This window comes from Macaca fascicularis, chromosome 10 (genome assembly GCF_037993035.2).
Source record: "Macaca fascicularis isolate 582-1 chromosome 10, T2T-MFA8v1.1".
Lineage (NCBI taxonomy): Eukaryota > Metazoa > Chordata > Mammalia > Primates > Cercopithecidae > Macaca > Macaca fascicularis.
The window spans coordinates 62,093,655-62,118,770 of record NC_088384.1 but is presented as its reverse complement, the minus strand read 5'-3'; the positions used below and the strand labels follow the sequence as shown (position 1 = coordinate 62,118,770).

General features: G+C 53.8%; 2 protein-coding genes across 12 annotated transcripts in view; one reads left to right on the top strand and one right to left on the bottom strand.

Moving 5' to 3' along the window:
• The window catches only part of PYGB (glycogen phosphorylase B), a 59,458-nt gene extending 54,066 nt beyond the window's left edge, over window positions 1-5,392 (top strand). The window contains exons 18-20 of the mRNA XM_005568128.5: window positions 1,292-1,426; window positions 2,728-2,794; window positions 3,796-5,392. Coding sequence (XP_005568185.1) covers window positions 1,292-1,426; window positions 2,728-2,794; window positions 3,796-3,948 — 355 coding nt within the window. The 3' untranslated portion in view covers window positions 3,949-5,392. The remainder of the gene's footprint in view (window positions 1-1,291; window positions 1,427-2,727; window positions 2,795-3,795) is intronic.
• ABHD12 (abhydrolase domain containing 12, lysophospholipase) overlaps window positions 1,872-25,116 on the bottom strand; it is an 89,701-nt gene continuing 66,456 nt past the window's right edge. For 6 of the 11 annotated variants that reach the window (XM_074004611.1, XM_074004618.1, XM_074004615.1 and 3 more), the window contains 9 exons: window positions 23,645-23,675; window positions 21,457-21,502; window positions 17,429-17,558; window positions 16,447-16,484; window positions 15,957-16,036; window positions 14,803-14,885; window positions 11,217-11,295; window positions 9,939-10,066; window positions 7,896-8,567 (listed from right to left, as the gene is read on the bottom strand). In XM_074004611.1, coding sequence (XP_073860712.1) covers window positions 8,528-8,567; window positions 9,939-10,066; window positions 11,217-11,295; window positions 14,803-14,885; window positions 15,957-16,036; window positions 16,447-16,484; window positions 17,429-17,558; window positions 21,457-21,502; window positions 23,645-23,675 — 655 coding nt within the window. In that variant the 3' untranslated portion in view covers window positions 7,896-8,527. Of the gene's footprint in view, window positions 2,153-7,895; window positions 8,568-9,938; window positions 10,067-11,216; window positions 11,296-14,802; window positions 14,886-15,956; window positions 16,037-16,446; window positions 16,485-17,428; window positions 17,559-21,456; window positions 21,503-23,644; window positions 23,676-25,116 lie in introns of those variants that run through there. The other 5 variants (XM_074004614.1, XM_074004612.1, XM_005568131.5 and 2 more) reach the window with 1 other exon arrangement.

Below are 25,116 nucleotides of genomic sequence, written 5' to 3'. Positions count from 1 at the left end.
GGGCTGCTGCTGTCTTGGCTCTGAGGCTGAATCCGTGGGGTCCAAACCAGGGGCTCCTCCTCCAGGAAAGGCCTTTTCCCCCTGGGGAAGGTCTCCTAGAGGGACGCCCCCTGGGGCACAGGCTGGACGCAGCCCCACACAAATGGGCTGGGGCTGGGCGGGATCTCCACTGCTGGGGCGCTCTGCCGGAGCACTCTGCTGATCTGGGGCTTGCCTGCTGTTGAGGTTCCCTAGTCTAATTGTAACTGTTACAAATAGTTTAAAAATAGTATTTTGGAAACATTTTAAATGTGCCCGCAGGGAGCGGGGGCAGCCGGGGATCCTGAAGACAATACCCAGAGCTTCATCCACTTTCTCCCCGCGCCCCTCCATTGGCTGCACTGAGCTCGGAGCACTGGTCCTCCTGCAGCCCACACTCCATTGCGACTCCACCAGGCTCTGTTACTGTCTTTCCCATCCCAGGATCCCATCAGGGCACTCAGCTGTGTGTGGCCATCAGGTCTCCCCAGTGCCATTTGGTCTGTGACAGATTCTCAGTCTTTCCTTGTTCTTCATGTCCTGGACGTTCATGAGGAATCCGGCACGGGCCTGATTCCAAGCGATAATTACAAATAAAAGGCAGTGTTGCCTGATTGTCTTGAAGTGCTGGGGAGCCCGTGAGGCCTCAGGTGCAGTCAGGTGAAACCGCACATGCCATCTGAAGTCAGAGCTGCGCCTTACCGGCCCGAGCACACAGGCCTATGCACCCTTTCTGCACCCTCACACAGCTTCTCCCGCCTGGGCCCCGTCCTGGGATGTCCATGTCTGCCCATCCTTCCCTCACCCACTTAGCTCTGCCTTGTCCTGTCTGGTCTTGCTTGCGTTTTTTCCTTTTCCATCTTTGAGGTCCCCACCAAGGGTGCTCCAGTTCACTTCCTGCCACCCTGGCAGTCTGTTTTTCAAAAGCTCTGCCCAGGATTTCACAGTGAGCCAAGTTCTGAGTGGCCCTCTCCACTAGGAATGTGGCATGAGCCAGTATATCCTAGCAGATCTGCTAGTGATGACATTTCTTTAACAGTCAAAGGAGCAGATGGGATTGGCTTTAGGCTGACTTCACATCTCTGCTCGAGTGGGTCCCTGCTCAAGGGCCTCATAGCCACCCATGGCCACTGGCTGCTGCCCTGGACTATGCAGGCTTTGAGCTCCCAGGGCCATCCTGGGGCAGGGGCTGTGCCAGGCACCAATGTGGCTTGTCCCTCAAGGTGGCCTACCTGGGGTGCTGGCTGCTGACTCCTGGCCCATTGCCTCGCAGGTACAATGCCAGGGAGTACTACGACCGCCTGCCTGAGCTGAAGCAGGCTGTGGACCAGATCAGCAGTGGCTTTTTTTCTCCCAAGGAGCCAGACTGCTTCAAGGATGTCGTGAACATGCTGATGCACCATGACAGGTGGGACTGACTGCGCCCTGGTTGGCCGGCTGGGAGGGAGGGAGGGAGGGGTCCTCTTTGTGGGTTGGATATTGCACCTTGTTTGGAGAGCGAAACTCATGCTTTCAGGATGTCTCCACTGTGCCTATGAGACCTTACTGGGCAGAGCCTTAGACTCCAGCTGGGAGTTTGCGATGGCCTGTGGCAATGCCAGGGGGCCCTGAGCAGTGAGAGACAGCAGCAGAGTCCAGGCGCCAGGCCTTGTGGACCAATGTGCTGAGCAGGAGGGGGTGTCATCTGGTGGTTGGAAGTCCCAGGGGCAGCCATGTCCCAGCAGGCCAGTAGGGGGAGCATGGGCCCAGAACTCCCTGGGGTGGGGTAGGGGGCACACAAGGGCTGCGGAACCCAGACAGGTGTCAGTGCCAGTGATAGGCAGTGGTGAAAATGGATTTCACTTGCAACGATGAAACATTATAAAGTTAGTGTTTTATTTCGGTGAAGTTAGCACATGATATGGTTTATCTAGAGTTACAGACTTTGTAAGGTTTGCAGCACAGGGCAGTTCTTTACCCTGCTGGCAAAAGTTGAATCTGGCGAGGGCTGGGAATTCACCTGTCCTCCACTTTCAGCTGCCTTTGGGTTAGTTTTGTCTGCTGCTCTTTAATGACTGTGTCACCTATTGGCTTCAGTCACACCGGCTCTGATCACATGCTGGGATCTGGGCTGGAACCTGGGTCCTGCTGAGGTCTGTGATAAAGGAAGTGCTTTTAAAATTGTGAACTCTGCATTTCGTGAAGTGTGCTTCTGACTCGATAGTGAACAGAAATGCATTTGTAGAGTCATAAATCTGGCATTTTTGTTCAGCACATCAGGAACTGCAAGTCAGTATTTCCTGTGTAGGCAAATCCCAGTCAGACTTGAGATAAGACGGCAAATAGAGATGCCGTTGCCCAGCAAGTGCCCCCTGCCCCGAGGAGATGCCATGGGCTCTCCACTGTCTGCCCAGGAGGCCTCTCCCATGTGCAGCTCTAACTGCCCTGTGTGTGGAAGATGCACTTTAAATGCCAGTTTATTTGAAGGAGTGTTGGGTTGAAATAAGGTTTTCCTGAAATACCGTCCCAGGACATAAGTCCTTCCTCACAGAGAAGCCCCGTGGCCAAATGGGCCCGGTGCAGCCTGGCTCTGACCAGCTGCATGGGCCCCTTCGCTCCAGGCAGGACCAGGTGGATGGTGCCTGGCCTCCTGCCCCGGGACTCTCCCCTCTGGACAGTGTGGGCAGGGCTCCCTGCTGCCCTGGCCCAGCCTCCTTTCTCCCATTCCAGGTTCAAGGTGTTTGCAGACTATGAAGCCTATGTGCAGTGCCAGGCACAGGTGGACCAGCTGTACCGGGTGAGGCTCCTGGGCCCAGAGGCTGGGGGAGCAGCTGGATGGGTCCGTGTAGACGTGTTGGGTCGGATTGTTTATTTCCCAAGCTGAATAGGTTGTTGGCCGAGGCCAGAGGGGTTTGTGTTTCTGATTTGTCATCAGTCAGCTGTGGATGCCTTGAGGGAAGCTGTCACTGTCACTCCCTCCCTTGAAAAAACAGCTCCTAATGGCCAAGAAAAGAACGTGGGGCCTGGAAACTGAGTGCCAGGCAGGGCCCTGGGAGGGACCTTCTCTTCCCTTAGTCAGGGCTGGCCTCGAGGAAAGCCTGGCCTGGTGCAAGCTGCAGCTTGCGGCAGCTGTGAGGCTCCCTGGTGGAAGGAGAGTGCTTGGCCATGTCCCCTGGCACTGGATCTGCCTGGGCAGGTTTATTTTTTTTTTTTGGAGACAGAGTCTTGCTCTATCACCCAGGCTGGAGTGCAGTGGTGCGATCTCGGCTCACTGCAAACTCTGCCTCCAAGGTTCACGCCTTTCTCCTGCCTCAGCCTCCTGAGTAGCTGGGACTACAGGCGCCCGCCACCGCACCCGGCTAATTTTTTGTATTTTTTAGTAGAGATGGGGTTTCACCGTGTTAGCCAGGATGGTCTCGATCTCCTGACCTTGTGATCTGCCCGTCTCGGCCTCCAAAGTGCTGGGATTGCGTGAGCCACTGCACCCGGCCCCTGCCTGGGCAGTTCTTACCTGGTGCTATCCCTATCGTCATCTTGGGGGCCATGCCCTAGCAGGAATTTTCAAGGCTGGGACCTTCTCTCCAGCTCCTTGCTTCCTGTATCTAGGTATGTGGTAGCTTTCCTGGTCCGTGGGGTCCCCTTTTCAACAAACAATTGATTGTAGTGTCCTCCTCTTCCAGTGGACAGCCCCAAGGCTCAGAGCTCATTTGGAAACAGTCCTAAAGTTCTGGAATCCCATGCTCTTAGCAGCCCCTAGCCCTGTGACGCCAGAGACTAATTTCATCTTCTTCCCTGCAGAACCCCAAGGGGTGGACCAAGAAGGTCATCAGGAATATCGCCTGCTCGGGCAAGTTCTCCAGTGACCGGACTATCACGGAGTATGCGCGGGAGATCTGGGGCGTGGAGCCCTCCGACCTGCAGATCCCGCCCCCCAACATTCCCCGGGACTAGGCGCACCCTGCCTTGGCGGGACCAGCGGGCTTTTGTTTTCTTGCTGACTTTGCACCTCCTTTTTTCCCCAAGCACTTTGCCAGCCGCTGGTGGTCCCTGCTTTTCTGAGTACCATGTTTCCAGGAGGGGCCGTGGAGGTCAGGGTGGTTTTGAGAGAGCAGGGCAAAGGAGGAATGTGCTAGAAGTGCTCCTGGTTTCTTGTAAAGGAAGCCAGAGTTGACGGTACAAAGGGGAGGTTTGTACAGAGTCGACAGTACCAGAGTGGGAGGCAGGTGAAGTCGCCTGCTGGGCTCCCCTAGAACTTTTGCACGCATCTTGCTATGTATTAGCTGATGTCTTTAGTGTTGAGCCTCTGGATTCTGGGGTCTGGGCCAGTGACTGTAGTGAAGCCTGGGGACGTATTACTGCAGCATCTGGGCTGCCAGCCACAGGGAAGGGCCAAGCCCCATGTAGCCCCAGTCACCCTGCCCGGCTCTGCCTCCTGGCCATGCTGGGAGGGGTTGGATCCTCCAGGTATTGCCTTCACAGCCCCCTGCCCTCTGTCCTGGCTCTGCACCTGGTATATGGGTCATGGACCCAGATCGGGCTTTCCCTTTGTAGCCATCCTGGGCATTGTGTGGGTGCTTGGAACTCGGGATGACCGAGGGGTACATTGGAGTGGGTGCTTGTGTCTGCTGTCTCAGAGGTCTTGGTCAAGATGAAGTTGGCTGATGCAGCTTAGCTTGGTTTTGCTTATTCAAAAGAGAAAATAACTATACATGGAAATGAAACTAGTCTTGTTTTAGCAACTGAAAATTGTACTTGGTCACTTTTGTGCTTGGGGAGGCCCATTTTCTGCCTGGCTGGGGGCAGGTCTGTGCCCTCCCTCTGCCTCCCGCTGTGTCCTAATGTGCATTTCCTGTTGTACACACAAGAGCCAGGCTCCATTCTCCCTCCCTTTCCACCAGTGCCACAGCCTCGTCTGGAAGAAGGACTAGTGGTCCCAGAAGAACCCGTTTCTGCTCTGCGTAGACAGCAGGCCTGGCACTGGGAAGTGGGGGTGAGCCCTTCACAGCTTTGCCCCTCCCCAAGGCTGCCAGCCTGCCTCCCATGCCCAAGCGAGAGAGCAGGGACAGGCTACTGTCCTTCCCTGTGGAACTGCTGAGAAATCTAGCACCTTGCATGCTGGATCTGGGCTGCAGGGAGGCTCTTTTTCACCCTGGCCTCCAGTGCCCACCAGGAGGATCTGCGTGCGGTGCACAGCCCACCAGAGCACTACAGCCTTTTATTGAGTGGGGCAAGTGCTGGGCCGTGGTCGTGCCCTGATAGCATCTGTCCCAGGCAGTGGCTGTGTGGAGGAGGCCATACTCCCTGAGCTGGTCACTGGGGCCACCACCCTGACCACCACTGTGCCCCTCATTGTTACTGACTTGTGAGATAAACTGATTAAACCTTTGTGGCTGTGGTTGGCTGATGTGGGGTCTGTGTTTCACCAACTGCAGGTGGTATTGTGAGGCTGTGGGAAGCAGAGAACACAGGCCTGAGGCCCAGGGTGGTGCCAGTGCGGTGATGAGACCTGCAAGTGGGCTGCAGGTCCCCCCTCTGAAACTAGAGCTGGGCCTGAATTATACCCCATCATTCTGGGATTGAGGGCAGAAAAGTTTGCATCTCCACAAGGTGTGGGACCTGGGGCCATGTGTACCTGAACAGCTAGCTTTTTTTTTTTTTTTTTTTTTTTTTTTTTTTTTTTGAGACGGAGTCTCACGCTGTTGCCCAGGCTGGAGTGCAGTGGCGCGATCTCGGCTCACTGCAAGCTCCGCCTCCCGGGTTCCCGCCATTCTCCTGCCTCAGCCTCCTGAGTAGCTGGGACTACAGGCGCCCGCCACCGCGCCCGGCTCATTTTTTGTATTTTTAGTAGAGACGGGGTTTCACTGTGGTCTCGATCTCCTGACCTTGTGATCCGCCTGCCTCGGCCTCCCAAAGTGCTGGGATTACAGGCTTGAGCCACCGCGCCCGGCCTTTTTTTTTTTTTTTTGAGATGGAGTTTTGCTTTTGTTGCCCAGGCTGGAGTGCAATGGCACGGTCTTGGCTCACTGCAACCTCCACCTCCTGGGTTCAAGCAATTCTCCTGCCTCAGCCTCCTGAGTAGCTGGGATTTCAGGCACCCACCACCACACCTGGCTGATTTTTTGTATTTTTAGTTTCGCCATGTTTGCCAGGCTGGTCTCAAACTCCTGACCTTAGGTGATCCACCCACCTCAGCCTCCCGAAGTGCTGGGATTACAGTTGTGAACCACTGTTCCTGGCCAAGCTAGCTATTTTCTTAAAATCCTATCAAATCCAGCCATTACTAAACATGCTATCTGGGGATAAGAAACACTGGCCTTTCTGGTGTGACTTGTGCTGGTCCCTTTGCACCTGCAGCTTTTGTCTCCCACTCCTGGCCCTGGGGACCAAAACATCCCCCCTCAATTGTATAGTTGCAGATGAAGAAATCGGGAGAAACGAGCCTAGGGCTCAGTGCTACCCTGAAGACCCAAAAACTGGGATGCCGGAGTGCCGTGGGTGTCCTTGGCCTGAGACCTGCTTGTGCAGGGCTTGGTGCTGCCAGGTTGTCCTTGTCCCCACACCCACCATGCACCTGGGTGGGTGGCACCAAGATGGTGCCCTGGGAGTCTGCCTCCCCAGGTCTGTGGGGTTCTCTCCCAGGGATTAGTTGCTTGGACAACGGAGCTCAGCAGCCCTGGGTAGGGCACTTGGATGTAATGAGCTGACAGGTGATGGCGGAGCAGCTGCCACACAGTGCACCCATCTCACTCTGATCTGCATCTGTCAGTTTTGCAAAAAAACACTAGTAGCTTGGCTGAGTGCAATGGCTCATGCCTGTAATCCCAGCACTTTGACAGACCAAGGCAGGAGGATTGCTCAGGAGTTCGAGACCAGCCTGGGCAACATGGCAAAACCCCATCTTTACAAAACATACAAGAATTAGCTGGGCATGGTGGCATGTGCCTGTAGTCCCACCTACTTGGGAGGCTGAGGTGGGAGAACTGCTTGAGCCCAGGAGGTGGAAGTTGCTGTGAGCTATGATTGTGCCACTGCACTCCAGCCTGCGCAACACAGTGAGACTGTCTCAAAAAACAACACCCACTAGGAGCTTGTATTTTTAGTTTATATCTTGCCTCAGTCCCCCAGCCAAGGATCCAAAGTAGCTTACATGGACAAAAAAATGAGGAAAAGATGAAGGCTAGCCCAGGTAGAGCAGGTCGCCTCTGCTTCGTGGTCAGGAGCCACAATACGGGACAAGGCCAGGAGAGCAGCCTCGGGCTCTATGCTGGAGTCCACCTGCGTCCTAAAGAAGGGGCTGCCTGGCTCCCCTAGGGGTTCCTATAGCCTCGCAGAGACAGTCTGGGACGCCACGTGGGTTCCCGGCTCAGATGGCTGTGCAGGGAGATCCCAACCCAGGGGCACGTGGTGTCTGCGGGGCCATGGGTGGGCAGAACAGAAATGACATCCTAATTAGAGACGGGGAGCAGGGACATACCCTGGCCAGGAAGGGGGCCAGCGTTTTCATGACTGACATCCGGAGGAATGTCTACTCAGCTGCTCCCCTGTGTAGGAAAAGTGTTCTCTGGATTTGGAGCCACTGTAGGTAGCTCAGGGTACCCCAGCGAAGAGGGAGTGCAACCGCAAGGACCTCTGGGCTCCCTGCCAGCCCACAGCTGCTGATGCTCGGCCTGCAACTTGGAGAAAGGGGTGGGCAGGTGAACAAAACTTCCTACTCCTGACAAATTTCTGAGCTGCTGGAAATGGAAATTTCATAGCCTGACGCTGAGTCATGGAGTGGCTCCAAAGCGGCTAGAGGCTGAGCTCTGAGCCTGGCTGGGGCTGTGGGCGGCTCTGGGGCTTTGAGAGTGTGCGGGGCAGCAGGCAACATTGACCCTTCTCGCGCTGCAGAGACACAAAAGGACCACCACCACAATTTTATTCTTAAATAAAGCTCAGTCTAAGGCCAGGTTAGGCGTACAGGTGGGTGAAAGGGGAGGAAGTGCAGATCCTGGGCACCTCCACTGTGGGTGAGTGGGCCAGCCCAGAGGAGGCAGGGCAGCCGACGAAGGCAAGCAGGTACACAGGGCAAGAGGGGACGATGGAACCACTGGAGTCATTCTGCGTGTGCTGGGAAGGGGCAGAAAGAACCTGGACCCCACGTTCTTTGTGGGTGGTGTCGGAAAGCTCAGCATGGTCCTGAGCCCTAAGAGTCCCCTGCCCGGCCTCCCCCTGCCCAGCTCAGTGCAGCATCAACCAGGCAGTGATGGCTGCCTGCTGTCAATAAATCTCCCAACAAGATCTCAGGTTGCGTAGCGGCAAGGAGAGCCACGTGCCTGCCACCCACGCTTTCTACACACAGCCACGCTCAGGCCTCTGGGCACTGCAGGCCTGCAGGGTCCTCCCCACCTGGCATCTGAGTCCTCTCCTGGTGCAAGTTGGGCTCCTGAGCATTGCAGGTGCTGGCCCCCCGGGGCTCCAGGATGCTGGGCTGCTGACTGGAGGAAAATGGGAGGAGGGCAGAGGTCTTCATGCTTCCTTCCCCCAGCCAGGCTCAGTGCTGGTGCTCAGGCTCCGACTTCCCCAGGAATTCCCTAGACCACAGGACAATCAGGAGCCAATCATTTGAGCTCAGATTTGAGCAAAGATCCTTCTCCACAGTCCTCACATTGCTATCTAAGGAAGCAGAGGCTGTGCAGAGAGGAGGCAGCCAAGAGCCCTGTGAGGACTCGCTGTAGCCCAGAGCAGCATTCAGTGAGTTAGGCAGGGCACAAGCAGCACGGTGCCAAAGCCCAACACACAGGCACGGACACAAGGCCTCTGATTCTTGACCCTCAACTTCAGAGCTATTCTCTGGTCTAAATTTTCTATAATCTTCCTTTTATAAGGGGGAAAATTATAACCACAAAGCAAACCCATACTCTTTGAGCCCACTGTCCCCTCAGCAACCCAGGTCCCTGTGCCCGGGAATGGCAAACCGCTAAAGGGACACAGCTTTGCCTCTGGCACTTCCAAAGGCGGCTGGAGAAAAGCAGAAGTTTGCAGTAGAACTACCCGTAGGATATACAGCACCGGGAGGCAATTCAGGCCACCAATTTCAGTCCCCTTCTGGGAGAAACTGGCACCTTGACCTACTTTTTGGAGCCAACTGGCACGACACAACAAAAAACCCTATCACCATTAGCAGCAGCCCCTCCATGGATCCAATGCTCAGGATCGAAGTACCACATGCCCTCTTGGGCTCGGAAGCCTTGTCCCATGCACAGGGAGGGTTAGCATCTTGCCCAAGGCCACACCAGCCAGGCGGTGGGGTGGAGCCTGTGTCCTCTGACGGGCAGGTAGGCGAGTCTGGGCAGCAACCGGCATAGGGCCCAGGGCAGTACAGAGAAGGCTGGGGGTTGGTCCGTTCCACACGCTGCCCTTGTCACTACTGTCAAGGCCTCACCCTCAGGCTTGGGCTCTGCACTCAGGCCCAGGTAGGTACTCATGGCTCTCTGGGCTGGCGCCCATGTCCTGCCAGTGCAGGGCAGTCCAGGAGCACAGCGTCCCTTCAAGAAGCAGCTGGGGACCAACAGGCTTTTGAGGAGCTGGCCCAGGGGCAGCATGTACATCTGAGAGGTGTGTGGAAGAGATCCGAGGTCTGCGAGCATCTGGGGTGTCTGTGTCTGTGTGCTCTCAAATGTGTGGCCACCTGTGAGCGTGTGTGCCCCTCTGTGTGGGTCTGCACATCCTGTACAACAGGGAGGCGGCTTACCCTGCATGATCATGGGAACAGTCCTGGAGGGGGAGAGAGGCACTCTCTCACACCCCTCTGCCAAGGAAATGGAAGGTTCCCAAATCACTGTGACTCCTGGCCCCACTGAGGCCCCCCCGCGAGCAGCTTCAGCAGCTGCCACCGGTTGCATGCTTAGATGTGAGCCACTGCTGCCCAGACGAAGCGCCTGGGTGGGAAGAGAATGTCTCACCTCAGTATCCGTGGCAGCTCAGGGCTCTTGTAAATGTATTTGTGCCTGTAGCCAAGGTCTGAATGAAAGGGCACAAACTGAACTTTGAAGTCTCGGAAGCTTCGAGCTGGTGCGGCGATGCTATAGAGCTGGGGAGAGAAAGGGGTCAGAGACTGAGATAGAAACCAGTCCAGAGTCCCACATACACTGCTTGTTGCCACAGCCAGTCACAACCAGGAGGCCCAGGGGTGGGCTGGCAGGAGCCAGGCCCCAGGCTTGGCTCCTTGGCACACACACCACTCAAGATACTGTCCTCACACTTTCCAGACTGCCCTTCCTCTGGGGAGTGGCTAGGTGGATGGGCCAGACCAGGTGCCTGGGAGGCTCTGATGGCAGGGATGGCACAGTCTTCAGGAGCTGGGACAAAGGGTATGTGCCTCAGGCTTAGCTAAGATGGGCTTGATATGCCCATCTCAGCCCCCTCCCTCCCATGTCGGCAAGGGTGGGTGGGCCTGAGCTATACGCTGCTGGGCGGCTCTGCATCCTGCCCCTACCCTGTATGGCTCTGTCATCTGTGTGCCTTATGGAGCCTCACTGCATGGGGGCTGTCAGAGCAGGAAGTGCTCCCAGCCCTGGGCTGAATCCGTGGATAAGGCCTGCACGCACCCAACTAGTTTACCCTGCCCTGCCATTACCAAGACCCAGGCTGCGTTCTCTTACCCTACTCTGAGCCACAAATCCAATCCAACTTGCTGACAGTCAAAGCAAATTCAGCAAAAGCAAACACTGAGGCCCCACAGACAACATGGTCTGGTTCTGACATCAGTGCAATTCCAAAGGCAAGGAAACAGGCTATAAGTTTCTGTATCAATTTTGACTGACCCCTGCAATGGGCTTGGGAGATCCTCATCAAGGGGTTCTTTGCCTTCAGCCCATAACTGATGAGCCCTTCCAGCCGAGTGCCAGGTTGGCCTGGGCTCTGATAACACAGGCAGCCTGCCCTGAGAACCCCTGTGTGAGGACTGGGAACTATCTGCTTATTTTTCATAGTTCTTCTTGGAGACAGCATCAGTGGGCCTCTGCCCAACCTTGACACCAGACCTCCCATGTCCTTCCGAAGCAGCCTGGAGGTGACACAGGGAGGATGAGGTGGCCTCCTGAGCCTGACGTGGCTGGTGCACGGCCCATGATGCAGCATGCAGGGGCTGCCTTCCCATCTGCCCACTCCCAGCCTGGCTCACCCACACTGGCTGAGTGTGCAAGATGCCAGCTACACCAGAGGCAGAGGCCAGGACCCACCTTTCTGCCAAGCTGGAAGGGCACCACCGGGTCGTCCTCAGCGTGCAGGATGAGTAGGGGACAGGAGATGTGCTTCACACTGTGGGAAGGAAAAGGGGCTAGGCCAAGACCAGGGAAAGGACAGAGTTGCCCAGACCCTCTGTCCGTGGCAGGGATCTGGGTTCAGGGTGTGTTTCACGGAACCATCCGATTTCTGCTGGATTTCTTTTTACTAGACAACCGAAAGTTAACTCTTCATTGTCTCTATGAACATCTATTCCAGCTAGATGACAGGTGTCAATCACAGCTATATAACTGGCCCCGGGAATGTCTTCTGAAAATTGAAAATGATTATTTTTCCACCAGATATATTCTTTAAAAGTCACAAAACAATATTTTTAAGCTGAATAATTCAGGTGGGCCAAGAAACTTAGTGTAAATGAATGTTACTAGGAATCTGCTGGTAAAAAAAGTCAATGTCCTCTAATTTACCTTTGTGTAAGTGACATTTATGGTCACTCCAACTCTGAACATTTAGAAGTGATTTAGGATTTTCAGTAGGTTTGATAGATCCAAATCCTTCAGCAAACCACATAATAGAAGCATGGGCTACCAGGACCGGCGGAGCCTGGGCTGTCCTGTGTGGACCTCACTAAGGTGGCACCTGACCCAAGTCTCCTTTATCCCCAAGAGGGCTGTGGGCTCCGTGAGGGCAGCGCTGGCGCGCTCCTGGCACCTGGAGCAGGACCTGGTTGGGAGCCCCCCCTCTGTCTCTGCTGGCAGGAGGCACACACTCTTGCTTCCCAGTAAGGCTTTTCTGATGTGCGAAAATGATGAGGCTCTGGTCAGAGCCTCCCTCTGACCAGAGGCTGTGAAGGAAGCGGCAGTACTTGGGATTTCCCGGAACACGGCCCACCTGAGCTCAGGAAAGCCCCTCCTGCCCTCAGAGCGTGCCCCTGACTTCCAGTGAGCTGAGGGTGGGGGTCTCACCCAGGGTCAAACTTGCTTTGTTTGTTTTATTTTTTTTGAGACAAGTCTTGCTTTTTCGCCAGGCTGGATGGAGTGCAGTGGTGCAATCTCAGCTCACTGCAACCTCTGCCTCCTGCTTCGGCCTCCCGAGTAGCTGGGACTACAGGCGTGCAACACCAGGCCCGGCTAATTGTTTTGTATTTTAGTAGAGACAGGGATTCACCATATTGGCCAGGATGGTCTCAAACTCCTGACCTCGTGATCTGCCTGCCTCAGCCTCCCAAAATGTTGGGATTACCGTGGTGAGCCACCACACCCAGCTGAAACCTTGTTTTTAAGAAGGAATCCAGTTCATTCAGATAATTCTTTTTCTTTTCTTTTTTTGTTTTTTTGAGACGGAGTTTAGCTCTTGTTGCCCAGGCTGGAGTGCAATGGCATGATCTTGGCTCACAGCAACCTCTGCCTCCCGGGTTCGAGCGATTCTCCTGCCTCAGCCTCCCAAGTAGCCGAGATTACAGGCATGCGCCACCACGCCCAACTAATTTTGTATTTTCAGTTGAGGTGGGGTTCACCATGTTAGGGTGATCTCGAACTGCTGACCTCAGGTGATCCACCCGTGTCAGCCTCTCAAAGTGCTGGGATTATAGGCGTGAGCCACCACGCCCCCCGGATAATTCTTTTTCAAGTTCCAGAACAGTAATATTTACAAACAAGCACGGTTTGTTGCTTAATATATTTGCTCAACTTTTAATTTGTTCTATTTTTATTTTTAGAACCAAAACATACTTGAGTAGAAAAAATACTCCACTTTTTTTTCATATTCTGTTTCAAATTAAATTAAATATTTATAGGGTGTTTTACTTTCCCTCTTTTTTTTTTGAGACAGAGTCTCGCTCTGTGGCCCAGGCTGAAGTGCAGTGGCGCCATCTCGGCTCACTGCAAACTCCGGCCTTCCAGGTTCAAGTGATTCTCCTGCCTCAGCCTCCTAATTAGCTGGGACTACAGGCGCAAGACACCACACCCGGCTAATTTTTGTATTTTTAGTAGAGACAGGGTTTCACTGTGTTAGCCAGGATGGTCTCACCACCCACCTCAGCCTCCCAAAGTGCTGGAATTACAGGCGTGAGCCACCGCGCCCAGCCTACTTTCCCTCTTTTTTAAAGAAATCAAAATCCATGATATAAAAATGTCACAAAGACAATGTCAATGCAATCTGAAAAAGGTTTAAAAAAAGAACCCTTAATTAGAATAACTTCTGGTTTATCTAATATATTTTTAACAATAAACTTTGTAATATTTTTCTATAACCAAACACAAATCAAATGGCTGAGGCAAAGTCATTTTCTGAGTAAGTTAGTATCAGTCGGGCACAGTGGCTCATGCCTGTAATCCCAGCACTTTGGGAGGCCAAGGCGGGGAGATCACCTGAGATCAGGAGTTTGAGATCAGCCTGGCCAACATGGTGAAACCCTGTCTCTACAAAAATACAAAAAATTAGTGGGGCATGATGGTGGGTGCCTGTAATCCCAGCTACTCGGGAGGGAGAATCACTTGAATCTGGGAGGCAGAGATTGCAGTGAGCCGAGATCACGCCATTGCACTACAGTCTGGGTGACACAGCAAGACTCTGTCAAGAAAGAAAAGAAAGAAAAGGAAGGAAGGAAGGAAGGAAAGGAAGGGATGGAAGGAAGGGAGGGAGGGAGGGAGGGAAGAAGAGAGGGAGAGGGAGCGGGAGAGAAAGAGGGAAAGAAAAGAAAGAAAGACCAACCAGTTAATATCACTGTTTTAATATGTGTTTTGGCTGTCACAAACCATTTTGAAATAAAACAACTATATGGGGCTGGGCGCGGTGGCTCACACCTGTAATCCCAGCACTGTGGGAGGCCGAGACGGGTGGATCACCAGGTCAGGAGATCGAGACCGTCCTGGCAAACACCATGAAACCCTGTCTCTACTAAAAATACAAAAAAAAAATTAGCCGGGCGTGGTGGTGGGTGCCTGTAGTCCCAGTTTCTCGGGAGGCTGAGGCAGGAGAATGGCGTGAACCTGGGAGGCGGCAGAGCTTGCAGTGAGCGGATTGCGCCACTGCACTCCAGCCTGGGCGACAGAGTGAGACTCTGTCTCAAAAACAAACAAAAAAACCCTATATGGACAAAAACTATATATTATTTTAATACTGCTTTACTTCTGTGATCTTTTCAGATTTCTTATTTCTTTCTCTGTCAGCCAGGCTGGAGTACAGTGGTGCAATCACGGTTCTCTGCAGCCTTGACCTCCCCAGACTCAGGTGATCCTCCTAACTCAGCCTCCCATGTAGCTGGGACCACAGGTACACGACGCCACCATACCTGGCCAATTTTTGGATTTTTTGTAGAGACAGGGTCCTGTTATTTTGCCCAGGCTGGTCTCAAACTCCTAGGCTCAAGCAATCTGCCTTCCTCAGCTTCCCAAAGTGCTAGGATTACAGGTGTGAACCACGGTCCCTGGCAGGCTTTCCCTTTTTAAACCTGTTTGCTAGAGAACGACCCTAAATACTCTGAATTCCATCCTATTTGATTACTGTGACTAAAGAGGCTCATCCAGGGGTTCTCAGAGTTTTTCTAAATAGGAAAATTAGTTCCTATCCCATAGTACTCACTTTTCATCATTTGCAAATTTAATTCCACTGCTTGTAATAGGATCAAGGAAGAACCAGTCAAACCCAGGGAAGTATCGATATATCTGGAGACAAGATGGAAACCATTTTCAGAAGCGTTGGTTAAGATATCCAGGCAAAGATCAAGGGTGCACACAGTTTAAGTTCAGGAATCTACAAGGCATTGCCCATAACTACCCTATCTAAAGGAGCAGGGGTGACATTGCCAAGGGGCCACCAGAGCTGTGCCCTGGCACCTTCTGCCCTGGCCATGTCCTGGCTTTGCTGCTAGGGACAGAAGAATCACCTGCCAGGCCCCACAGACTGGCATGGCAGGGGCTGCCCTGCAAATGGTGTTCCCGCACCTCCCAGCCAGGCCGGAATCCAGCCCAGAAACCAGTCTTCCCACAGACACCAGGGCTGCCACCCCTGAGAAAATGGGGTCTATGGACAGTTTCCTCACACAATTTAAGAAAAGCAGCACCAAAAAGTAAGATAAGATAAAAGGCTCTTCTGGTCGGTAACAGAACAGCATGAGGCCAGGATGGGCTGACACAGGCCCAAGAATCCATGGCCAGTGGGGAGCACGGAGATCACAAACCAGAGTGAGAAGGAGGGGAAAATAACTGGCTAGGTTTTAAGAAAAGGTCCAAGGTTCCATTCCCAGCTGGGGAGGGCACAGGTTGGGTGGGGCCTGGCTTACCCAGAATTCCCACTGGGGTTCACCCAGGCCTTTCCCCAAGATAAACTGGGAGGCCAGGCTCCCTGGTCCACAGAGTTCAGCCCCCCAAGCACTGTCCTCATACACAGAGAGGGGGGGCACCCCCAGCTCCACTCCTGAGTGGGAAGGCAGGGCTGTCAATACAACGCAGTCAATGACACCACGTGGACCCGGCCTCTACTGGGTCTCGCTGCCCTCACATGACCCAACTATGGCCTGTCATTTCACCTGGCTGCAGGTTATAAACTTCTCAGGCAGTTCTGTGGCCAAAACTAGTATTAATTTTTAATGAAATCTGTATTCATTAGCATATTTAAGTAATTTTTAATAATCATAACCTATCCTATTAGTTATTTCTATAATTATCTTAATAATGAGTTATTTCTATAATTATCTTAATAATGAGAAGTCAATTTTTAATAAAATATGTACTTGCCACTGAAAATGGATGGCTCTTAGCTTCTTCACGGATATTAGTGAACGGAGATTCCAATATAAGGGCATCTGGAGGCGTCTCTAGATAAACAAACAGGGAACTGAGAGGTGGGCAGGAAGCCAGCGACATACACGTGGCCTGTGGGGCTCTGAGGGGCCCCCAGAAAGCACAGGGAGACCACAGTGCCTCCCCCTAGGCATCCACCTTGGCAGGCCTCAGATAGCTCCAGGGGCGCCCGCGGCGGGCCGGAGATGGCTCTGGTCACTCCTAAAAAGCAGACTTGCTGATGCGGCCTCTCTGGGGCCAGGCCTGTGTGAGGCTCCCCAGCTCCTCAGGTGTATCATGGGAAGGGCGGCCTGGTCAGCCCCAGGCCCCCCAGAATGCCCAGCTCGTGCTGCTCCGTGAGGATGCTGAGCACTTGCAGCAGGGCCGGGACTGGGGAGCACCCTGAATGCTCATGGCCACGGATGGGGCCCAACAAGGCACTCACCTCGCTCACAGAGACGCCGCACCAGATTTGTTGCCACACTAGGAAAAAAGAAGAACAGCGTAGTTGAGTTATGATAAAATTGTCTGAGATGATATGGGCCTTATGCTGGAAAGTGCTCAGAGGAGCCACGGGGTCTGTGAAGCTACTGGAGTTGGAGGACAGAGTGGGGGAAATGGAGATCCCTCTAGCACTGGGGGTGACCTGACTGCCCTACCACAGCTGACCCCTGCAATGAGGGTTGTACCCACAGCCAGTCTCCTTGTCCCCAAGGTGTGTCCTGCTGCCTCTCACTGCCCATGCCTTCCCATTGGCAGGGCTGCCCGTCGGCTGGGGGTGGCCAGCATCTGCCTGCACCTCTCCTGGAGCCCACCACACCCAGGGCCTCTCGCCATCCCAGGACCACACCTGGCGGACCATGCAGACGGCCAAAAGGATGGCCAGTGCCCCCCAACCCACTCCTCTCCTGGACGCTTCCCAGCCTGCAAGAGGCCATTCAGGCACTGGGAGAAAGGGCTGCCCCGAAGGGAAAGGCAGCAGAAAGGGAATGGCAGTGAAAGTCTGGGGACTGGGGCTGAGAGCAACGGTTCCCGCAGAGACTGTGGACAGCAGAGATGACTCCGGCTGCCCACAAAGGGCGTGTGGAAGTACCTCCTGTCCTGGCCTATGTGAGAAGCAAACCACCCACTGTGCCCTCCCCCAGCTCTGAAGACGCTTCTTCCTCAGGGCCAAGTCCCCCTGCGGAGACGCCTCGACCTCCACGGCCTATGCCTGTCCTGAACCACTTTCTGGACAAGGAGCTCAAATCCTTTGGAGTATCTTTGGAATTTCCCCTCCTGCCTCTGCCACGGGGACGGGAGCAAGGCTGGTTGGGACTAATGGTGCCACAGGGTTTTCAGGGATGGCGGGCTCTCTAGATCCAGGCATGGGAGTCACCAGGAATACTGGCTCCCCCTAAAGGCTGCCTCCTGCTGGGGTCCCTTACCCAGTGCCCAGAGAGTGGCCCCAGATGTACACAGGGTTGTCACCACTTCTTGCTTTGATCCAGTCAAAAACGTGGAGTGCGTCATAGGTCATGCCCCGCTCAGATGGCGTTCCCACCGAGTCACCCCAACCTGGGAGGGAGAAATGGCAGGATGGGGAGGTCAAAGGCAGTTCACAAAACCTGGACAAACATACCTCCCCAGGGGAGCCCAGGGTCAGGAGGGGACAGGGAGGGGCCCGCTCAGCCCGCCCTTCCAGAGTCCACAGACCCACTCAGGCCACTGGGCAGAGCAAGCAGTGGAGAGAACGGGCACAGCCCCACATCCCCACCAGCCCCGGGGAAGGCAGCCCAGCAGCAACTCTGCCCTGTCCCTGCTGACTGCACAAACCAGACGTCCCCTCACAGGGTCACTAAGTTGGTGAATTGCAAATTTGAATGGCAACTAACAGCAAGCTGAGTCAACAGATCACAGAGCTTCAGAGCTGGCACCGGCATCCTCACGCCAGGGCTGCGGCTTGCCTCACCCTCTTGCGCAGGGGGGTGAGCTCACCCTCTCCCTCTCTGTTTCTTAACAGACAGGCTAGTGAGGTCTGAGGCAGTGGAAGCCTTTGCCACCACCATCCTCAGCTCTACACTTCTCCCCGCTCCCCCAGCAGTATCCACGTGTCCCGCTCTGAGCCCCGACGAGCATCAGTGCAGCTGGTGTGGTCAGATGAGCAGCCCCCGGGCCGCTGGCTGGACACCAACCTCCTCAACGCCGAAGGCTTGCTCAGGGGCAGGATAGGGAGTGGAGTCCGGAGGCTCCCAGAACAGGGAGGGCATTTCTGGGTGCAAGGCAACTCTGACCCAGGAAGGGGAAAGGGGCTGTTTTCCCTTAGGGTCTAATTAGCATCTTGTTTGCATAACGGAAAACACTACCATCTCTGCCCCCAAAATTACAACCTCCCAAGGGTCCCCCCCAGTCTCCAGCAAAGATGGAGTGCAATTATCTTTCCAGCAGCCCAGCTGTGAGTCATCATCAGATGATCTGAAAGCACCACAAAGGTCAGAAACAGCAGGTTGTGCAGTATAAGCAAACCCCACAGTTAGTGCAGGACTTGCTGTTTCCCGACTCAGACACTAGAGGAGGGAGGAGGCAGTGCAGAGGGCCAGGGCCAGGCTGGGAGGCAGAGGTATGGGGACATGAGACAGAAAGAAAAGAACAGAGATAGGGACAGGAGACAGAGACGACAGGAAGACTGAGAGACAGGGACAGAGAGGCACAGAGACAGGCAGGAAGACTAACAGGGATAGAGAGGCACAGAGACGGGGACAGGAGGCAGAGGGATTTAGACAAAGAGGCAGATGCGGTGAGAGAGACAGAGGGACAGTCGGAGACGGAGCTGGCAGTCTTGGTGCCAGTTAGAAACATGGAGACTCCACGAGAACTGAAACAAAGTGCTGCGTGGGATTTCATTTCCTGACAGAAGTGCGGGGAGATGAATGCGAAGAAGTCACCCATTCTCCCTCTCCTAAAGTCTCTAGCATGCAGCAGAAGAGAACCCGTGTCAGCACGAAGAGAAGGAGAGGGCACACCACGTCCCGCTCCTCATTCTGGAGTTTCTCCCAGCCCACAACTGTCATCCTGATGGAACTTTCTTCCCTGTGGGTGGCAGCATGGCGGCCCCCACAACTGTCCACAACCCTGGCACTTGTGAACGTGTTGGGTCACATGGCTGGGGAATGAAGGTTATGGAAGGAATGAAAGCTGCTAACTGCTGGCCTTGAGAAGGGGGTGATCCTGGACAAGCTGGGTGGGCCCAAAACAACCACAAGGGTCCTCATCAGAGAAAAAGGGAGGAGTCAGGGTCAGAACCAGAAGACCTGGGACTCAATCACGGAAGAGGTGTGAGCCAAGGAACACAGGCGGCTGGAAAGGGCAGCCAGGCATTCTCCCTGAGAGCCTTGCTCCCGCCCTGATTCCAGCCTGGGGGCTGCAGATTCTGAATTTCTGACCTCCAGAACTGCAAGACGCTACATGTGTGTTGGTTTAAAGCACTGTTTGTGCTAACATGTTACAGCAGCAAGAGAGAATTAACACAACCCCTACATCTGGGTGACAGCCTCTCTCCTTTGTTCCCCTCATATCTCCTCTTGGTCTGAGGATAGACACGCCACCTGCCCCAGAAGGTGAAGGCAGCCAGCCACGCTGCCATCAACTCTTTGATCGCTCCAGCTGAGGACTACATGGTGGAATACACTTTTTGAAAATTTTGAGACAGGCTCTCGCTGTCACCCAGGCTGGAGCGCAGTGGCATGATCTTGGCTCACTGCAACCTCCGCCTCCTGGGCTCAAGCTTTCCTCCCACCTCAGCCTCCCGAGTAGCTGGGATTACAGGCGCCTGCCACCACACTCAGCTACTTTTTTTGTATTTTTAGTAGAGGTAGAGTTTTGCCATGTTGCCCAGGCTGATCTCGAGCTCCTGGTTTCAAGTAATCTGCCCGCCTCAGCCTCCCAAAGTGCTGGGATTACAGGCGTGAGCCACCATGCCCAGCCAGAATACACTTTAAAACAGTCTCTCAGCCAGGTGCAGTGGCTCACTCACACCTGTAATCCCAACACTTTGGGAGGCCAAGGTGGGCAGACTGACTGAACCCAGTAGTTCGAGACCAGACAACATGGTGAGACCATGGGCAACATGGTGAAACACTCTCTTAAAAAAAATAAAACAACATTAGCCAGGTGTAGTGGTGAGTGCCTGTGGTCCCAGCTACTAGGGAGGCTGAGTTGGGAAGATCACTTGAACCCGGGAAGCAGAGGTTGCAGTAAGCGGAGATCACACCACTGCACTCCAGCTGGGTGACAGAGTGAGACCCTGTCTCAAAGCAAAATCAAAACCAAAACCAAAACAAACCAGTCGTTCACTGTTAACACCAAGTTATTTCTGTTGCCCATTAAGCCATAGTGTCCTTGGTATATATCAAACTGGATTCTTGATATGTTCAGTGGCAAGCCCTGGTTCATTCAAAAAAGCAGAAATGCTGAGGTGCAGAAGAATCTATCTTCTCTCTTAACAGTTCTTTTATTTTTTTTGACATGGACTCTTGCTCTGTCGTCAAGACTGGACTACAGTGGTGCAATCTTGGCTCACTGCAAGCTCCGCCTCCCAGGTTCAAGCGCTTCTCCTGCCTCAGCCTCCCCAATAGCTGGGACTACAGGTGCAAGCCACCATGCCCAGTTAATTTTTGTATTTTCAGTAGAGATGGGTTTTCATCATGTTGGCCAGGCTGGTCAAAAACTCCTGACCTCAAGTGATCCTCCTGCCTCAGCCTCCCAAAGTGCTGGGATTACAGGTGTGAACCACCGTGCTCAGCCTCTCTTAACAGTTCTTACTGTCTTCATAACTTTAACAAGACAAGCTTTGATGAGCATAAACCGTGTCTGACGTCCAGCTGCAGAGACAGTCTGAGTCCAAAAAAGACAGGATCTTCTAATTTAAAATGTTGCAGGTTGGGTGCAGGGACTCACGCCTGTAATCCCAACACTCTGGAAGGCTGAGGCAGGAGGATCGCTTGAGGCCAGGAGTCTGAGACTAGCCTAGGCAACATAGCAATACCCCATTTCTACTAAAAACAAAAAAAAAAGTAGCGGGTGTGGTGTTGCATTCCCATAGTCCCACCTACTTGAGAGGCTAAGGCAGAAGGATCCCTTGAGCAAAGGAGTTCAAGGCTGCAGGGAGCTATGATCATGCTACTGCACTCCAGGTTGGGTGACTAAGTGAGAGCCTATCTCAAAAAAAAAAAAAAAAAAAAAAAAAAAAGTTGCTGACAGGGCATCTGCTGGGGACTCCAGGTGCTGAGCCTCCCCTACCAGAAGGGGCTCTCCCGGCAGCTCCATCAGGGGCTTTGTCAGGACCCAGGAAACCTTCACAGCACAGCCAAAGCAGGCGCTGGTCTTGCTCCGAGCCTCTTCAAGTGAGGCCTGCCCATGGGATACTGCCAGCAAGCAGTGGAAATGTGCTCAGATGCTCTTGCAAAAGAAATCTCACCTCTGTAGTCAAAGGTGACCACATGGTAACCAAGGGAACTCAGCACCTGTAAAGTGAAAAATAAACATCTTTGGCAACAAATCCAAGTGTCTGTGTTGAGGGCAGCTTGCCGCTTACTAAACTCATCCGACTTTCCCTCCCGTGCCTTGTGCGTAGCGGCAGCTTCACAAAGACTGTGACATGCTGCCTGACTCCCGGCTGGGTTTTATGAAACCCAGATGCCAACTGCCGCTTCTGCACCTGCTGACATCCCTGCCTGGGAGCACAGGAAGGCTCTCCCTTCTTGCTGCTTAGACGCTAGGGAAGCATCCCCCTTCCTCCTGCTTAGACTTAGAGGGCCAGGCGCAGACTCCCGCAGGTCCCAGGTCCCAGGCCCCAGCTCCACGCGTGCTGCAGGGCAGCCTCTGGGGCGGCCTCCTCTGGGGACAGCTCTCGGTGCTGCAGTGTGATGGCGGACCCCCAGGAGGAGGGCTATACTGTGTAGAGACCCCATCTGAAGACCCTTGCTGCAACCCAGTATTTCTTGGATTTTAAGCTCTTGTCAATTTTTTTCTGTTACTTTTTTTTCAATCCCTATAGACTAGCTGACCTCTCTGATTTAGATCACTCCTCAACACTCCTGTGCCCTTGCTGGGGTGTGCCCAGAGCAACATGGGAGGCTGCCGCACCATCTCGTCACCCAGAATCACAGCTCCCCTCTCTAGGGAGGGAGTCGGGTGCTTCCCCAGGGCAGCCTGCACTTCCCTGCCAGCTCCTAGCCACCACAGAGTCTATACCCAGAGCCAACCTGCTCCAGCCCTGTTGACCTCAGCAGGGTGAATCATTTCTTTTAACAGAAACCTAAAGAAAGAACCAATCACTTCTCAAACTCTCCCCACCTTTCCTGACTTAATGCAATTTACTCCAGGGGTAAAATCCTCCAATAGCTCAGAGCTGGGTGTGCCCCTACCTCTGTCTGTGCCCCTGCCTCTGTCTGTATCCCCTTCTGTCCTGTGGGCCAGTGCAGATGGCCCTCTGAGGGGAGGAGAGTGAGGCTGTTCCAACAGTAGCTCTTCGGCTCCAAGACCCAGACAACCAGATGAAGAACAAAATCAAGCAGCCAAGCACAAGTAAAGGTCTGCACGCCCTGCCCTAGACACCCCCTGGACGTGGGGAGATCTGCGGGTGCTCCCACTGTGTGCCTGGAAGCTGATTCAAATCCCGCCTGCACCCCCTGCTGGGGTGAGCCTGCGATCTGGCAGTCAGTGTAGCACCTGGGGCACCTGGTTTCTCTTTTCTTTTTTTATTTTTTTTGAGACGGAGTCTCGCTCTGTCACCCAGGCTGGAGTGCAGTGGCGCCATCTTGGCTCACTGCAACCTCCGCCTCCCTGGTTCAAGCAATTCTCTGCCTCAACCTCCTGAATAGCTGGGATTACAGGCGCCTGCCACCACACCTGGCTAATTTTTTTTTGTATTTTTAGTAGAGATTGGGTTTCACCATCTTGGCCAGACTGGTCTTGAACTCCTGACCTTGTGATCCGCCCACCTTGGCCTCCCAAAGTGCTAGGATTACAGACATGAGCCACTGCGCCCGGCCCTCTCTTTTCATTTTATACACAAGTAATGTAACATTGAAAAACAATTTCCAATGCCATTTATGTAGTCTGCCAATATCTGCACTTGGTCTACCAAGCCCATACATTCTGATTTTGGGGTCCAAGCCTAGAGGCAGTGTGATGGGCAGTCACAGCAGAGGCAGCTAAGGCCCTACCTTCCAGCACACCCATCCAAAGGCAGTGTTAAAAAGGCCAACAAAAGGTCAGACATGGTGGCTCACACCTGTCATCCCAATACTTCCGGAAGCCAAGGTGGGAGGCCCAGGAGTTCGAGACCAGCCTGGGCAACATAGGGAGACCTCATTTCTATAAAAAAAAACAACAAAAATTAGCTGGGTGTGGTGGCGGCATGCACCTGCAGTTTTAGGAGGCTGAAGTGGGAGGATAGTTTGAGCCCAGGAGGTCGAGGCTGCAGTGAGCTGTGACCGCACCACTGCACTCCAGCCTGGGCAACAGAGCAAGAGGACCCTGTCTCACACACAGAAACAGCCCAGCAATAGTTAACTCTCAAGCTGTGAGTCTGGTGACTCCCTTCACTTCCTGCCCTGGAAAGAACAGCCCAGGGAACAGGTGTGGGTGCCACCTGCACTCACCTTGTAAAGCTCCACGCGGTGGTCACCTCCTCTGGAGAAGGAAACAGGACATGGTGTGAGCACATCTTCTCAGAGTCAGGCCCCAGGTCAACTTGTCCTCTGTACCCCAAACCAGGCAAAGGCCAATGAAAGAGGGCAACCTCCTCCTTGTGGCCCCCTAAGTGGCCCCACACTTGCCTCTGGCAGTGCTGTGCCAAGGGGGAGATAGTCTTAGCACTCTGGGGAGATTTCTTAACGACTGCTTTTATTTTTCAGTAGGTAATGCACACCTATAGTCCCAAACTAGAAAGACACTAAAGGAAACACAGCAAGCCCTCATCCACCACACCCCAGCCCCTCCCAGCTTCCCCGTGTCAGGGACACCCTGTGTGGACAGAGGCTGTGCTCCAACAGGGCCTGTGTGGACACCTTCTGCCCTCACTTCTTGCTCCACACGTCTCAGCTGACCTTCAGAACTCTGCTTAGCTGCACCGCCCTGGCCTCTCGTGGTCATCTCGGCTGTTTCCCACCTGGCACTAACTTCTATTTGCTGCCGCGGCCACCCTGCCTTACAGCCCTTCACGTGTGTGTGTTCCACGCATGGGATATGCTCCTAGAATCTCCTCAGGGAGACCCTGAAGTGCAGGAATGGCTGCCTCCTGGCCCTCACAGTCAACTACAGCTTCACTGTGCATGTCGCTACGGAGACTAAGTGGGCTCGGCAAACACACCCCTATTTGTACTTCCTTGTCTAAGGCCTGTCTAGGCTCCCTTCCCGCTGTTAACCTGGACCGACCCCACAGCAGGGACATGGGCCACCTGGGAGGAGGGCGGGTCCACACTCTCCACACTCCGTAGCTGTGCTCCTCCTTCCTCAGGAGCGGTTTCACCATTTCAGGTATGGGGGCAGGAGTGTTGCTGGTGGGAGACCAGGATGAGATGAAGGAGGAAGCCAATAAAGTGCAGAAACAAAAATGTAAAGGGTCAGGCCAGTGGCTCATGCCTGGAATCCCAGCACTTTGGGAGGCCGAGGTGGGCGGATCACTTAAGCTCAGGAGTTTGAGACCAGCCTGGTCAAACGGTAAAACCCGTCTCTATTAAAAATACAAAAATTAGCTGGGCGTGGTGGTGGGTACCTGTAATCCCACCTACTCGGGAGGCTGAGGCAGAAGAGTCACTTGAACCCGGGAGGCTGAGGTTGCAGTGAGCCAGGATTGCGCCACTGCACTCCAGCCTGGGCAACAGAGTGAGACTCTGTCTCAAAAATTAAAATAAAAAATAAAGGAAGGAGTTTCAAGACAAGGAGGAAACACTGCAAAGTATTTTCAGTGATCACTGTAAGAGTTCATAGTGGCTCTTTTCTAAGTTTATAAAATTTCCTACATTAAGCAAAAAAGTAACAGTTGCTGGGAATCCAGGGGGTCTGGACCTCAGGGAGACCTGCGTGGTGGATCCCGCAGACCAGCGAAACCTCACTGGGATGCACAGGACAA